Raw genomic sequence first — 15974 nt, forward strand, 5'->3', positions numbered from 1 at the left:
TGCTGAGAAGGCCTGCCTGATCGAGGTCAGTAGAGGTCTACAGAGAAAACAGGTGTTTTTTCCCAAACAAGGTGTCTTATTGTTGGGTCTACAGGGCATAGCATAAACTATAAGACAACTATAACTTGACTCATTGCCTTCACTAAAATAAATCAAGCTGTATTGATGTGTGGGTTTACATGCATGCCTCCATTATCTTTCATTTAGAAGGTCAACTTGGGAACTCTATTAAAGGGAACTGCACTTTTTTTTTAAATTCTGCCTATAATTCACAATCCTTATGAGAGACAAGAACACATATGTCTTTTTTTGTTAATACATTCTAAGTCGTAAATAAACGTTAAAAAAATGGAGCCAATGGGAGCCATGACGTCATTGCTTCTATTGCATTTATTCCGACCATAAATCATATTAAATAACCATGCAAAAAGCACTAACAATACTCCATTTACATTCTGTGACCTGAATATTAACCACGTATTAGCAATATTGTTATTATAAGCGCTAACGTTAAGGACGTTTCATATTTGACTTCAGTCTGTGAATCCTGCAGTATTATTACAAAAACTCATTATAACTTTTGTCGAGACGCCAGCATATGCTACACCGCACGATACACTGCACAATATTGCCTTGATTCATGCCCTAAACATAAATAACTTCAAGCGGCATCTGCAGACAAGCCATACTAACAATGACAAGTGAAGTAAAAAATTGAACGGTCATCTATTATTATTTGAATTTGTTATGTTTACTGTTGTTTTTAATTGCTTGAAAAAGAGCAGAGTTGCAGTATAGATGAATAGTGCGTTATGCAGAGATGAGTTATTACTTTATACAGTAGTCATACTTTGCCATAATATTCATATAGCATCGTTATTCAACTTCTAAAATTTTAATATTTTTTAATTTCAGTAAAAATAGTAAAACACTAAGGTTATTGTGAAATTATTGACTATAACTGACTAACTTATTTAGGGCAGATCTACTTTTTGTTATGCATTTTATTATTAAGATACTTTGCAGGTAGCCTAAATAAAAGGTCTCTTCAAAGATACTTAAAGGATGCCTTGTCTGTTATACTTTATATTTTAGTTAACTACATTCACTTTCATTTCAGTTGACTAAAACTCAAATACATTTTAGTCAAAAAAACTATGATTAAATCTGAATTAAAAACTGCTGTCAAAATTAACAATGGTGTGAGGGATCCATTCCAGACAGTTTTTCCATATCAAAAGGGCCGGAAGTGTCGTCTCCTTCTAAAGCAACGCCTCAGACCTTTGATGGCAGGCAATAAAATATGCACAACTTAACAGAAGACTGGCAGAACATCAGGGGATGGGAAAGACACGCAAACAAGCAAGCGGTAACGCACACAGACAACTTGTAGCCAAGTACGTATGTAAACAAACAGACACTAACTTGGGCTTATTCACCGGAGCGCTATGTTAGTAAATGTACTGAATATACACAAAGCAGACTCATTTGCTCATTTGTAACCGAGGATTGACTCTCATCAGTCTCAGGGCACGCAAACAACTTTAAAAAATTTAGTTTTATTCCAGTCTGTTTTTTTTTTTTAAATCTACAAAACAAATGCGTCTCCGAACACTACTGTTGTACAAATGGGGAACAAAAATGTTAATTTTAGAAGTTAAGTTGGTTTTTAGTTTAAGCCTTATGTAAACAACACGTTTTTGTTCGACGCAGGACCTGAATCTGTGGCCCTTGGGTCTTCAAGTCTTGCATTGTACTGCAGTTTTAACCCTATTTATCTAGTTACCCATCTAATCAAGTTTCTATTAGAGTTAAGAGGAATAGTTTAGATTTGCTGCACAATTATAACTTTTGGTTCAACTGAGTTACTGTAGCCAAATTATAGCAGAATAATAATATATTTGTTAAGGATTGACTAATTGAACAATAAAAAGGATTAGTAACTAAAAAAAACTTCTACAGGTCTGAGAATAAAATGTCAAAGGTTGTTAAAGCACGAGCAGAAAGCAAAAAATAGACAGTTGGCGCTTGTTTAAATACCATATTTATAGAGCGTACCAGGATATAAGCCGCACCCAGGAATATTTAGAAGAAAACACAATTTTTTCCATATCTTAGCTGCAGATGTATAAATTGCCAAAAGTTTTTTTAGATACCTTAATTGTTTCCAAATGGTGCCTGAAACACGGCAGTGAAACGAATGATTCAACAAAACAGAAGTAATCGTCATGGACCCAATAGCTGGGGAAGCAAGCTCTCCAATCAGCTAAACAGACACAGTAAGTCCACTGTGGCATCTTGGTGAATTTACTGAGGAACTTGTGAAACTAAAAAACATTGAAGGTGCCATATGTAATGTCAAGTCATCATTAAATTGCCCTGATATGTCAAAAGGCATTAATAAATCATGTTCTTTTCGAATACCTCTATACTTGATAACAGTAGTTCAGCCGGGATATGCTCATTTCAAAATTAGATTTACAGCCCAGAAATAATGTTATTGTTTTAATTTCGATGCCCCGCCCTCCACCAATTAGAAAGTCTGCGAGTGTGTCACATCCAGTTTGCCAGCTGCGCACCGCCACATGGCTACTGTCACTGGTAAAGTTACTAAACATGTCAGACCTTAGTAAATCTAAAAGGCATCGTTAGGATTCTCAACTTACTCATGACAAAGCCAGGAACAAAACGAGGATTTGTATCGGGGGTGCCTTTGAAAGATGGCGACGATTCAAGGCGCAGAAGATTTTTTTATCTGACGCCAAACTTGCTTATTTCTTCCTTGATAGGTAAGTCAGGCATTTACGTTTTCTTATTACTTGTAATAAATAGAAATGGACATGCCATTTTGTATTGTCTAATACAGTCAATGATCTTGTCTAACAAAGACAGTATGTTCGTGCAGCGAATGCTTAGCATGCTCGCCCGGTCAATGACATATCGACATATAGGCTAACGTGGTAAATATATGCCCGTTAGCCTGTATGTCGATGTGTCATCCAACTGACAGGGAAAAGTATATTTTCGTCAAATAAAACCTATGTGGATATGGGTAGTGTCAGTGCCTATTTTGTTCTCAATATGCAGATATGCCGAGGAAAAGGGGTTCCGACATTAGCACGGCTAATTGCGGTTTCTGGTTCTGTATGTGCATCAGGTACATATGGGGTGGTATTTGCTTGGTAGTAGGCTATATGATTTATGCGTAACGGGGTTTTTGCTTAACGTGGGTTGGTTCATAGAATCGCACTTTACACTGAAAGATGGTGATTGATTGAGTTTAGTTTATTTCGAACATGAACACACTTACAGTATAATATATCACACATATATTCATATAATTTCTCTTTACATCATGTCCGAACAGGAGTAGGAAGAAGCAAAGCTTATTTAATCCTACCCCACACTGTGAATCCACACCAAACAAGAATGACAAACACATTTCCGGAGAACATCCGCACCGTAACACAACAGAACTAATACCCAGAACCCCTTGCAGCACTAACTCTTCCCCTCGCTACCCCCCCCTCACCTCAACCCCCCCCCCCTCCTCATGCTCTCTCAGTGAGAGCATGTCCCAAATTCCAAGCTGCTGTTTTGAGGCATGTTAAAAAAAAATAATGCACTTTGTGACTTCAATAATAAATATGGCAGTGCCATGTTGGCATTTTTTTCCATAACTTGAGTTGATTTATTTTGGAAAACCTTGTTACATTGTTTAATGCATCCAGCGGGGCATCACAACAAAATTAGGCATAATAATGTGTTAATTCCACGACTGTATATATCGGTATCGGTTGATATCGGTATCGGTAATTAAGAGTTGGACAATATCGGATATCGGCAAAAAATCCATTATCGGACATCTCTAGTTGAAGGTAGTTCTCATAATTCTTCTTCCTTGTATTTTGTAAACACTATTAATTTGAACAACCTCTTGAACTGGATCATATCAGTACATTGTTTAACTTCTTTGCTTAATCCATTCCATTGTTTAATTCCACATAATGATATGCTAAAGGTCTTAAATGTTGTACATGCATACAAATGTTTTAAGTTAGTTTTTCCTCTAAGGTTATATTTCTCCTCTTTAGTTGAGAAGAATTGTTGTACATTCTTGGGTAGCAGGTTATATTTTGCTTTGTACATATTTTTAGCTGTTTGCAATTTTACCAAATCGTTGAATTTCATTATTTCTGATTCAATAAAGAAAGTGTTTTTATGTTCTCTATATCCTACATTATGTATCAGTCTAACTGATCTTTTTTGTAACACGGTTAGTTAATGAAGTGCACATTTGTAGTTATTTCCCCATATTTCTGCACAATAACTCAGATATGGTAACACTAGCGAGCAGTAGATAAGATGGAGTGATTTTAGCTCCAAAATATTTTTTGCTTTATTCATTATTGAAATATTTCTTGCCACCTTATGTTGCATATTTTTATATGAGATTTCCAGTTAATTTGATCATTTATTATTTCACCCAAAAATCTAGTTTCTTTTACCCTTTCAATGTCTACTCCGTCTTTTTGTATTTGTGTATGATGCTCTTTTGATGTGCGTAAATGAAATATAATGCAGTGTGTCAGGTTGGATGCAACATGGAGTTATGCTGAATGACATGTGGCGGTAATTTTACTGTTGGCCTTGGCTTGCCTTCAAAGTAGGCCTATGCGATATATAATATATTATATATTATCATATATAATTATTTCGAGGGTGGTCCGTGCGGTCAAACTGGACATTTTAGCAGGGTAATGCCAACAATCTGTCCCAACTCCCGACTAAAATATTGCTGCATAACTTTACAAATACATTTGGCTAATCGACATCAGTAAAATGTGGCATAATTACTTAGTAAACCATCTTGCAAGAAGCATAAACCAGAGAAACCTACAGCGTAGGACTCGACGATTGCCATTTGAAGTTCCTTGGAGTAGGATTCGGGTTCGGCTGCGTATCTGGCAACCTCAGTCATGGAGAGTGGGAGGGGACTAGATAATTTTGACCGTGATTGCAGTACCATTTATGGCCACGTTACTGCATCCATCCATCCATTTTCTACTTTTCCCTTTCCGGCTCGCAGGGGTTGCGGGAGCCTAACCCAGCTGCATTCGGGCGGTAGGTGGGATACACCCTGAACAAGTCGCCACCTCATCGCAGGGCCAACATATGGCACCTTTAAAAAATGCCCTTGTAAGTTAATAATACTAACACAGACACTCGTAAAAATATTAACTAAAGCTAACGACGCTAGCGTCATTACATTACAATAGCACGTCTATTAGTTAGTGTAGGAAAAAAAGTAGCAACTTATAGTCCGGAATTTACAGTGGTTAGCAGCTTAACTTAAACAGATATTGGCTGAGTTTGATGAAACTTTTAGGAGATGTCCAAAATGCAATAAGGAACAAGTGATTAGATCTTGGAAGTGATTCGGATCATTTCTATTATGTTACCTTAAATTAAAGTTACGAGGCTCAACATCGCTGTGTATGTATGAGAGTGGCACCTGCCCCCCCTCCAACCACAAAGACAAAAAAAGTGGATAACTGACAAGAGGGTTCACTCCGTTTATTTAATTCCGCTATAGATAGCTAAAAAGCTCTTGGGCGGATTTTGATTAAGCTTTCAGAAAATGTCAGAAATGGGAAAGGAAACAACTGATTAGTTTTTGGGGGTGATTCGGATTACGATCCATATGGTGGATTTTTTTAAAAGGACTCCTTACTATTGGAAGATGTGGCCTGGCAGAGGTCTGCTCTCTCCTAGTGCTTTTCTAGTTATAAATGTTGTTCCGGTGACCACAGAAAGTACAGTTTTACAATCTCTGGGACTGTTGTTTGGAATTACCTAGTTTTAGAAAAAAATCCAACTCACTGGTGTGCATCTAATTTCAGAACATCAGAGAAGTTTGGGCTTCAAAAGTGGACAGACAACACATTTTTCCAATTCAAGGTTTCTGTGGGTTTTCATTTTACAGTCACTACAATGTGATTTCTTTTGGGTTTTTGGGTGCTTTCTCATTTACTTCAGGAATGTGAGTTTCCTGGCCTGGTTACACATTCATTTAAGATGACCACTTTACCGTGTTTCATTCCTTTTGTTTGTATCACATGTCTAAAATCTGATTCAAAAGGTCCAAGATCATATAAGAGCTTCGAGGAAATTCAAACTAAAGCCGCATAAATTTAGATCGAATGATAAAACACAAACACAGCAACTAAATATAAAAGACAAAGAGAAACTATCTCAGTCAAATCAGTCTGCAATTATAAGCATTGTGCTCTCTTCCTCCTTACAGAAACCATGTCTTGTTACTGAGCCTCTATCTGATTTTTAGCTGACAGCTTATCTCACTCCGTCTGGCCTTAAGCACACAAACACACACATAACTCACAAACGAAATATGAATCATTTTCACTTACATTTAAAGGGCAAATTTAACCTATTTATTCAAGTGAATTAAAACTTGCTATCTCTATAAACCTCCCAGATTAGAGAGAGAAGTTTTGTCTTCCTTATGACCTGCTTAAGCTAGGTTATGGTGTTGTGTTCTTTGATACTATCGATGGCACCAGACACAATAAGGGTGGCTTCAACAGGAAATCTTGGAAAATATAGGAAGTCAGCATCGTAAGGACAGGAAGTCACACTGTGGTTGTTTCTAAGGGGGCACTTAAGATTCGGCAGCTGTCAAAGCTCAGACAACCCTGTCTTGCTTGTGACTTTAAAAACACACAGAAAGAAGCAAAAGAAGAAAGACCATTTGTAGAGCTAAACTTTTTTTGTTGCTTTTCATGTCACTTTTTCCTAATATGTCATGGCTAATTATGCAAATTATTGTGTAAAACACTGGAACGGTTATAAGATAATGCATCCAAATAAATATGTATCACAATTAATTAATCTATATATGTTATACATATGTTACTGTTACATACACTACCGTTCAAAAGTTTGGGATCACCCAAACAATTTTGTGGAATAGCCTTCATTTCTAAGAACAAGAATAGACTGTCGAGTTTCAGATGAAAGTTCTCTTTTTCTGGCCATATTGAGCGTTTAATTGATCCCACAAATGTGATGCTCCAGAAACTCAATCTGCTCAAAGGAAGGTCAGTTTTGTAGCTTCTGTAACGAGCTAAACTGTTTTCAGATGTGTAAACATGATTGCACAAGGGTTTTCTAATCATCAATTAGCCTTCTGAGCCAATGAGCAAACACATTGTACCATTAGAACACTGGAGTGATAGTTGCTGGAAATGGGCCTCTATACACCTATGTAGATATTGCACCAAAAACCAGACATTTGCAGCTAGAATAGTCATTTACCACATTAGCAATGTATAGAGTGTATTTCTTTAAAGTTAAGACTAGTTTAAAGTTATCTTCATTGAAAAGTACAGTGCTTTTCCTTCAAAAATAAGGACATTTCAATGTGACTCCAAACTTTTGAACGGCAGTGTATGTAATGCCTGCAATGTTACTGAAGTAATGTGGAGTGAAGTATTGTAATGTGCTTCAATAATGGTGTTCAAATTACTTAATTTAGTAGTTTCATGGTCAGGCCTTGGTTATATATAACACATCGGCAGCAAAAGTTTAATTGGAGTCCAAGTTTGAAATTGGGGTTATGTTGAACTTTATAAGAGTTAAAAGAAGTCAGAGTAGTCAAGTAAAGGAAACAATTAGATGGAAAAATTACATATAAGGTAAAGCAACAGCAAACTATCTAGAACAACCTTGTAGACAACACATGTAGATGAAGGGTGATTAGGGTTTACCACAAGTAACTTAAATGTTAGAAAACAAACCTATGTACATCTAACTCGTGTTTGTGTTGGTTTAGCAATGAGTGTGTACCTGCACTAATAAGATGAGCTGGTGCATTAGCAATGAAGTCAGATGCAGAACCTCGAACTTCTTGGTCTTCATCTTGTAACAGTGTGAACAAAGTCCTCCACAAAGAGAGTGTGCTGACAAGACCTGAACACAAAACCATTTCGCATTTGACACTCTTTTCAGTAATCATTTCAAACATATGTCCACCAGTTAGCGCATCTTTGTGGACTCACCGAGCGGCAGCTCAGAGTTGGTAATTAATGAGCCTGTTGAGTTGACCAACACTTGGGCGGCCATCAGCTTCACTTCCACTGGCTGCTCCTCGCTGCAGCACGAGCACACCAGCGCCTCCCACTGAGATAAGCAAGTTACTGTACTTTCACCCTAAATGATAGGTTGAGAAGGAAATCAAAAGCCATGGAAAATCAACAATATGACTTGCACTCAGGCATGGTTTCTCAGTCTGTTCTTTGTGTAAACAATCATTATTTTATGTAATGGTTGTAGTTGGATTTGAAATCAATGTATACTGCTACTGAGCAAAATAATTACAATGCTTATATACCGTATTTTCCGGACTATAGATTGCACCGGTATATAAGCCGCACCCACAAAATTTTAGAAAATTAATTTTTTCCCATATATTAGCCGCACCGGACTATATATACCTTGTAAAATTAGTTATTTACACAGAAAGATTTTGTAAATGTTTATTCACATACCTTAATTGTTACCAAACGGCAGTAAAACGGCTAATCAAACAAAACAGACATCGTCATGGACCCACTAGCTGCAGAAGCTAGCTCTCCAATCAGCTCAACAGACTCAATAGCGCCACGGTGACATGTTGGTAAATTTACTGAGGAATTTGTAAAACTGGAACAATACAAACAGAATGCTAATGTGAGGTAGTAATACTAACACAGCAACTCAAAAACTTGTTAGCATATTAGCTAATGCTACTCTTAAAGAGACCACACATGGGATGGTTTAGTAAGTAAGAATTGTTTCAGTTATATTGTAAAACTTACAAATGTTGCTTGGAGTGATGGATGAAGAATTCATACGAGTAGAAACGCTATGAACGATTGGAAGACCGAAACCGCATTTCTACTTTCGGTCAAACCTTTAAACAGCAGGAATTCACATTAACCCAGCAGCACCTGCAGTGAGCAAACGTGTCCAAAAGATGTCGCCATAGCACACACGACAACACACCATTTAAGTGTCTTTGCATGTGTTTAATGAAAAATATTTTCTTTGTGGTCATCAGGGAAGAAAAATCCATAAATTAGCCGCACTGTTTTGCAGGGTTCAAAACGTAGGGAAAAAGTAGCAGCTTATCGTCTGGAATTTACGATAGGTATTATCTGTAAAAGTACATTACTCAAATTTAACTACAAAACACTTGTCAGTCTATAATTGCACTGAAGGAACATAATGATTAAATACAATTGCTACTATTATAAACAAATTATTTCATGTAAAATTAGGGCTGTCAAAGTTAATGTGTTAACATGTGATTAATCACAAAAAAGTATCACAATAATCATATATAAATGCAGATTAATCACGCAATTTAATTTTACCACACCTGCTCCAACTGAGGATGGTTATGTGAAAGGTGAGTCAGGAAGTCATACTTTTATTGTGAAAGTGTCATTGTTTCCGGTAAAAATCCTCTCATTAGCCCAAATATTGGACAAACATGAAAAGCAGATCTTCATTCACGCGAAAGAAAGCTTAGGAAAGAAAGTCAAAGCTAGCTAGCTGCTAAGCTAGCGCGGAGAAAGGCAGCGCCGGTCAGTAAGAAGCTACTCCTACAGACCGCGACCACTTCCCTGAGGACAGCAGGAACTTCACTCGGTGACAGAAAACACTGTGAGTAATGGCTTCCTGCGCGTCTTGCACCATACTCACGGAGAGGTTGGCTCTGCTAGAGGGCCGTGTCCGCCAGTTAGAGCAGAGTAATGTCGTAACTTTAGATGTTGCGGACACATCTGCTAGCGTTAGCTGTAGCGAGCTAACTAGCCCAGCTTGTAGCAGTCCTAAGCGGCCTACAAGCTACGGTGTACCGGTTGAGACGCATAATAGATTTAGCTCTTTAGCTAGTCCTACACCCCAGTCTACCGGGCACCACACCTTAGTTATAGGGGACTCCATCACCCGAAACATAAAGCTTAGCAAACCAGCCACAATAAAGTGTATCCCCGGGGCCAGAGCACCTGACATTGAAGCTAATCTTAGGGAGCTAACTCGCAACAGGCCTAGTAAACACGTACGACAGGCTAATCGCACCACTAATTATGCGAATATAGTTGTACACGTTGGCTCCAATGACACTAGAATGAGACAGTCAGAGATTACAAAGAGAAACATAGCCAGGACCTGTGATCTCGCCAGAAAGATGTCCAGGCATCGAGTAATTGTCTCTGGCCCCCTGCCTGCGAGAGGCAATGATGAGAGATATAGCAGATTAGTCTCGCTTAACAAGTGGTTTGGCTAGCTACTGTAGGCAGCAGGGACTAACGTTTATTGATAACTGGCCCTCTTTCTGGGGCAAACCAGGCTTGCTGATGAGAGACGGCCTTCACCCTAACCAGGAAGGCGCCATCATCCTGTCTAGAAACATAGACTACTATTTAAGTCTCACTTGACTGACTACACTAGAGCAAGCCCGGTCACAGGCAATTACAATGTCTGTTAGTCCGGGTGAGGAGTCAGTTAAGCTAGAACTAGCCAGCGCCAGGCTGGATAATCCATGTACGCATAGCAATTCTCTTAGAATAATACACAATTCACATAATGTTTTTTCTGTTGTGTCTGTGTCAGAGGTGGACATGCATTCTACTGAGGTGGCAAATTATGATATGTCCAGTCTATTGCAGCACCAAGCAAACAATCGGAAAATTCCCGTCATATCAATTCCTAGATATGGTCGAAACTATTTAAAGTGCACTACGCATAATAAACGCAACATTGTTAATATTGCCACTACGGATAATCTTAACAAAAACTCATCAAAACAGCCCAATACCTATAATATGGGCTTTTTAAACATAAGATCATTGTCTCCCAAGGCGTTATTGGTTAATGAGGTCATTAGAGACAACAATCTTAACGTCATTGGTCTTAGCGAAACCTGGCTCAAACCGGACGAATTTTTTGCGCTCAATGAGGCATCTCCTCCTAACTATACGAATGCGCATGTTGCCCGCCCTCTTAAAAGGGGAGGGGGTGTCGCACTAATATACAATGAAAATTTCAACCTTACCCCTAACCTAAATAATAAATATAAATCGTTTGAGGTGCTTACTATGAGGTCTGTCACACCGCTACCTCTCGACCTGGCTGTTATCTACCGCCCCCCTGGGCCCTATTCGGACTTTATCAGTGAATTCTCAGAGTTCGTTGCTGATCTAGTGACGCACGCCGACAATATAATCATAATGGGGGACTTTAATATCCATATGAATACCCCATCGGACCCTCAGTGCGTGGCGCTCCAAACCATAATTGATAGCTGTGGTCTTACACAAATAATACATGAACCCACGCATCGCAACGGTAATACAATAGATCTAGTGCTTGTCAGGGGTGTCACCACCTCCAAAGTTATGATACTTCCATATACTAAAGTAATGTCCGATCATTACCTTATAAAATTTGAAGTTTTGACTCTTTGTCAACAAGCTAATAATAATAATAACTGCTATAGCGGCCGCAACATTAATGCTGCCACAACGATGACTCTTGCTGACCTACTGCCTTTGGTAATAGCACCATTCCCAAATTATGTCGGCTCTATTGATAAACTCACTAACAACTTTGACGATGCCTTGCGCAAAATTATTGATAGTATAGCACCGCTAAAGCAAAAAAGGGCCCCTAAAAGGCGCACCCCATGGTTTACAGAAGAAATTAGAGCTCATAAATTATCATGTAGAAAACTGGAACGCAAATGGCGCGCGACTAAACTTGAGGTTTTCCATCAAGCATGGAGTGATAGTTTAATAACTTATAAACGCATGCTTACCTTAGCTAAAGCTAAATACTACTCAAATCTCATCCGCCTCAACAAAAACGATCCTAAATTTCTGTTTAGTACAGTAGCATCGCTAACCCAACAAGGGACTCCTCCCAGTAGCTCCACCCACTCGGCAGATGATTTTATGAATTTCTTTAATAAGAAAATTGAACTCATTAGAAAGGAGATTAAAGACAACGCATCCCAGCTACAACTGGGCTCTATTAACACAAATACGACTGTATATACGACGGACACTGCCCTCCAAAATAGTCTCTCTATTTTTGATGAAATAACATTAGAGGAATTATTACAGCGTGTAAGTGGGATAAAACAAACAACATGTTTACTTGACCCACTTCCTGGGAAACTTATCAAGGAACTGTTTGTATTATTAGGTCCATCAGTGTTAAATATTATAAACTTATCACTTTCCTCCGGCACTGTTCCCCTAGCATTCAAAAAAGCGGTTATTCATCCTCTGCTCAAAAGACCTAACCTCGATCCTGACCTCATGGTAAACTACCGACCGGTCTCCCACCTTCCGTTTATTTCCAAAATTCTCGAAAAAACTGTTGCACAGCAGCTAAATGAACACTTAGTGACTAACAATCTCTGTGAACCTTTTCAATCCGGTTTCAGGGCAAATCACTCTACGGAGACAGCCCTCGCAAAAATGACTAATGATCTATTGCTAACGATGGATTCTGATGCGTCATCTATGTTGCTGCTTCTTGATCTTAGCGCCGCTTTCGATACCGTCGATCATAATATTTTATTAGAGCGTATCAAAACACGTATTGGTATGTCAGACTTAGCCTTGTCTTGGTTTAACTCTTATCTTACTGACAGGATGCAGTGCGTCTCCCATAACAATGTGACCTCGGACTATGTCAAGGTAACGTGCGGAGTTCCCCAGGGTTCGGTTCTTGGCCCTGCACTCTTTAGTATTTACATGCTGCCGCTGGGTGACATCATACGCAAGTACGGTGTTAGCTTTCACTGTTATGCTGATGACACTCAACTCTACATGCCCCTAAAGCTGACCAACACGCCGGACTGTAGTCAGCTGGAGGCGTGTCTTAATGAAATTAAACAATGGATGTCCGCTAACTTTTTGCAACTCAACGCTAAGAAAACGGAAATGCTGATTATCGGTCCTGCTAGACACCAACATCTATTTAATAATACCACCTTAACATTTGACAACCAAACAATTAAACAAGGAGACTCGGTAAAGAATCTGGGTATTATCTTCGACCCAACTCTCTCGTTTGAGTCACACATTAAGAGTGTTACTAAAACGGCCTTCTTTCATCTCCGTAATATCGCTAAAATTCGTTCCATCTTGTCCACTAGCGACGCTGAGATCATTATTCATGCGTTCGTTACGTCTCGTCTCGATTACTGTAACGTATTATTTTCGGGCCTCCCTATGTCTAGCATTAAAAGATTACAGTTGGTACAAAATGCGGCTGCAAGGCTTTTGACAAAAACAAGAAAGTTTGATCATATTACGCCTATACTGGCTCACTTGCACTGGCTTCCTGTGCACTTAAGATGCGACTTTAAGGTTTTACTACTTACGTATAAAATATTACACGGTTTAGCTCCAGCCTATCTCGCCGATTGTATTGTACCATATGTCCCGACAAGAAATCTGCGTTCAAAGAACTCCGGCTTATTAGTGATTCCCAGAGCCAAAAAAAAGTCTGCGGGCTATAGAGCGTTTTCTATTCGGGCTCCAGTACTCTGGAATGCCCTCCCGGTAACAGTTAGAGATGCTACCTCAGTAGAAGCATTTAAGTCCCATCTTAAAACTCATTTGTATAATCTAGCCTTTAAATAGACCCCCCCTTTTTTTAGACCAGTTGATCTGCCGTTTCTTTTCTTCTCTCCTCTTCTCCCCTGTCCCTTGCGAGGGGGAGTTGCATAGGTCCGGTGGCCATGGATGAAGTGCTGGCTGTCCAGAGCCGGGACCCCGGGTGGACCACTAGCCTGTGCATCGGTTGGGGACATCTCTGCGCTGCTGACCCGTCTCCGCTCGGGATGGTTTCCTGTTGGCCCCGCTGTGGACTGGACTCCCGCTGATGTGTTGGATCCACTGTGGACTGGACTTTCACAATGTTATGTCAGACCCACTCGACATCCATTGCTTTCGGTCTCCCCTAGAGGGGGGGGGTTACCCACATATGCGGTCCTCTCCAAGGTTTCTCATAGTCATTCACCGACGTCCCACTGGGGTGAGTTTTTCCTTGCCCGTATGTGGGCTCTGTACCGAGGATGTCGTTGTGGCTTGTACAGCCCTTTGAGACACTTGTGATTTAGGGCTATATAAATAAACATTGATTGACATTGATTGATTGAAAGGTGGCGCGGGTTGTTATACGGCCAGTGATGAGGTCATTGCATGCACCAGTGCAAAAATGAGTGAGGACACTCCAGACTGATGTGCTTCTTGGGAAATTTTGTTTAAAATACACCCAGATGGGACTTTAGACACAACTCTTAATAAGTTTTAAACAAATAAATGATGTGCATTTAGGAAAAACATGGTTTTTGAATGTTAGTGTTTGAAATTCTGACAATAAAATTGCATTTGTGTCAAAAATCTTTTTTTTTTTTTTTACCAAAGTAAATGTAATTAATCATAATCAAAATTGAAAAATGTGATTAATCTGTTTTTAAAATGAAAACATTTGATAGCACTACGTACAACATAAACTTGCAATGATTCAGTCTTCTCATTGAGCAATTTCTCAAAATGTCTTACATTCTTCTGTGACAATTAGATTATCTTGTTTTTTTAATATATGGAACCCAGAACTGCCAACCTTGAAGAAATAGTTTGAGTCCCACACACCCAACTTCCCCTCTGCTCTCTTGATCCCTAAAATGTATAAGTGTCTTGCCCAAAGACACAATGGCAGTGACTTGGATGGCAGAAGCAGAGATCAAACCTGGAAGGAAGTTGGAAGTTGCTGGCACGGCCGCTCTACCAGCCGAGCCACGTACTGCCATGCTTTGCCTATTGCTAAGCCTAATTATCATCAAAAGAATATCCAAACTTGTGCATTTATTTTAGCATATTCATCTTCTTTTGCTCTGTTTTCCCACTCCCTTGTGAGTGTGTTTCTTTGATTTATTAAATAACATTAAATAACAAAGATCAGATTATTTAGGGAGTGCTCGTCATGCTACGCAAGGTTTATAGGGGAAGGAGTGAGCTGCTGAAGTATACATTGGTGCAACCACACGGAACATAATCTGGGGGCGGTTGGTAGAGCGGCCGTGCCAGCAACTTGAGGGTTCCAGGTTCGATCCCCGCGTCTTTACCCACTTGCTCCCAGTGCCACCCACACGGGTTTTAAATTAACTTAGATAATGGGTTTCACTATTTAAGCGCTCTGAGTCACTAGAGCGCTTAAATATAATTCACTTCAATAATCCAGGTTTCAGAAACTGAAGACGAAAAATTTAAACTGGCGAAATTAAACACAATCTACACCTGGTAATTAATTATCAGTTCAAATGCATGCAGAGCATAAAAAAATAAAAAATGTTGGCAGGTCTGAAACCAGCATAAAATATTGTTCGTTGTTAATGCAATATCATAAGTCAGTTATCAATCCCTTTTAAATGCTTACCTTTTGGTCAGAGTTCATCGTTTGGACTACCAGTTGGGATAACAGTGTCATGGCTGCACAATAAAGCTCCACACTGAAACACAAAAAAAGGTTTCACAGTCAGTTGATGTGATTTTACATGGACCTAATATCTTGGTAATAAAGTTTTTCATTCCATTGTAAATTACCCTCCCTAGTGAGTGAGTACTGGGACAACAGAGTGAGTAAATCATCAGTACCAATGATAGTCACACACACACTAGGTGTGGTGAAATTAACCTCTGCATTTGACCCATCCCCTGTTCACCCCCTGGGAGGTGAGGGGAGCAGTGAGCGGCAGCGGTGGCCGCGCCCGGGAATCATTTTGGTGATTTAACCCTCAATTCCAACCCTTGATGCTGAGTGCCAAGCAGGGAGGTAATGGTCCCATTTTTATAGTTTTTGGTATGACTTGGCCGGGGTTTGAACTCACA

At 39.3% G+C, this 15974-nt stretch overlaps 1 protein-coding gene across 2 annotated transcripts in view; it reads right to left on the minus strand.

The window, feature by feature from the left end:
* The window catches only part of thada (THADA armadillo repeat containing), a 251978-nt gene that overhangs the window by 30647 nt on the left and 205357 nt on the right, over nucleotides 1-15974 (minus strand). For both annotated transcript variants that reach the window (XM_062058803.1, XM_062058804.1), the window contains exons 34-36: nucleotides 15523-15595; nucleotides 8082-8232; nucleotides 7870-7992 (exon numbers count right to left, since the gene is read on the minus strand). In XM_062058803.1, coding sequence (XP_061914787.1) covers nucleotides 7870-7992; nucleotides 8082-8232; nucleotides 15523-15595 — 347 coding nt within the window. The remainder of the gene's footprint in view (nucleotides 1-7869; nucleotides 7993-8081; nucleotides 8233-15522; nucleotides 15596-15974) is intronic.

The sequence above is a fragment of the Entelurus aequoreus genome, linkage group LG09 (genome assembly GCF_033978785.1).
Source record: "Entelurus aequoreus isolate RoL-2023_Sb linkage group LG09, RoL_Eaeq_v1.1, whole genome shotgun sequence".
NCBI lineage: Eukaryota > Metazoa > Chordata > Actinopteri > Syngnathiformes > Syngnathidae > Entelurus > Entelurus aequoreus.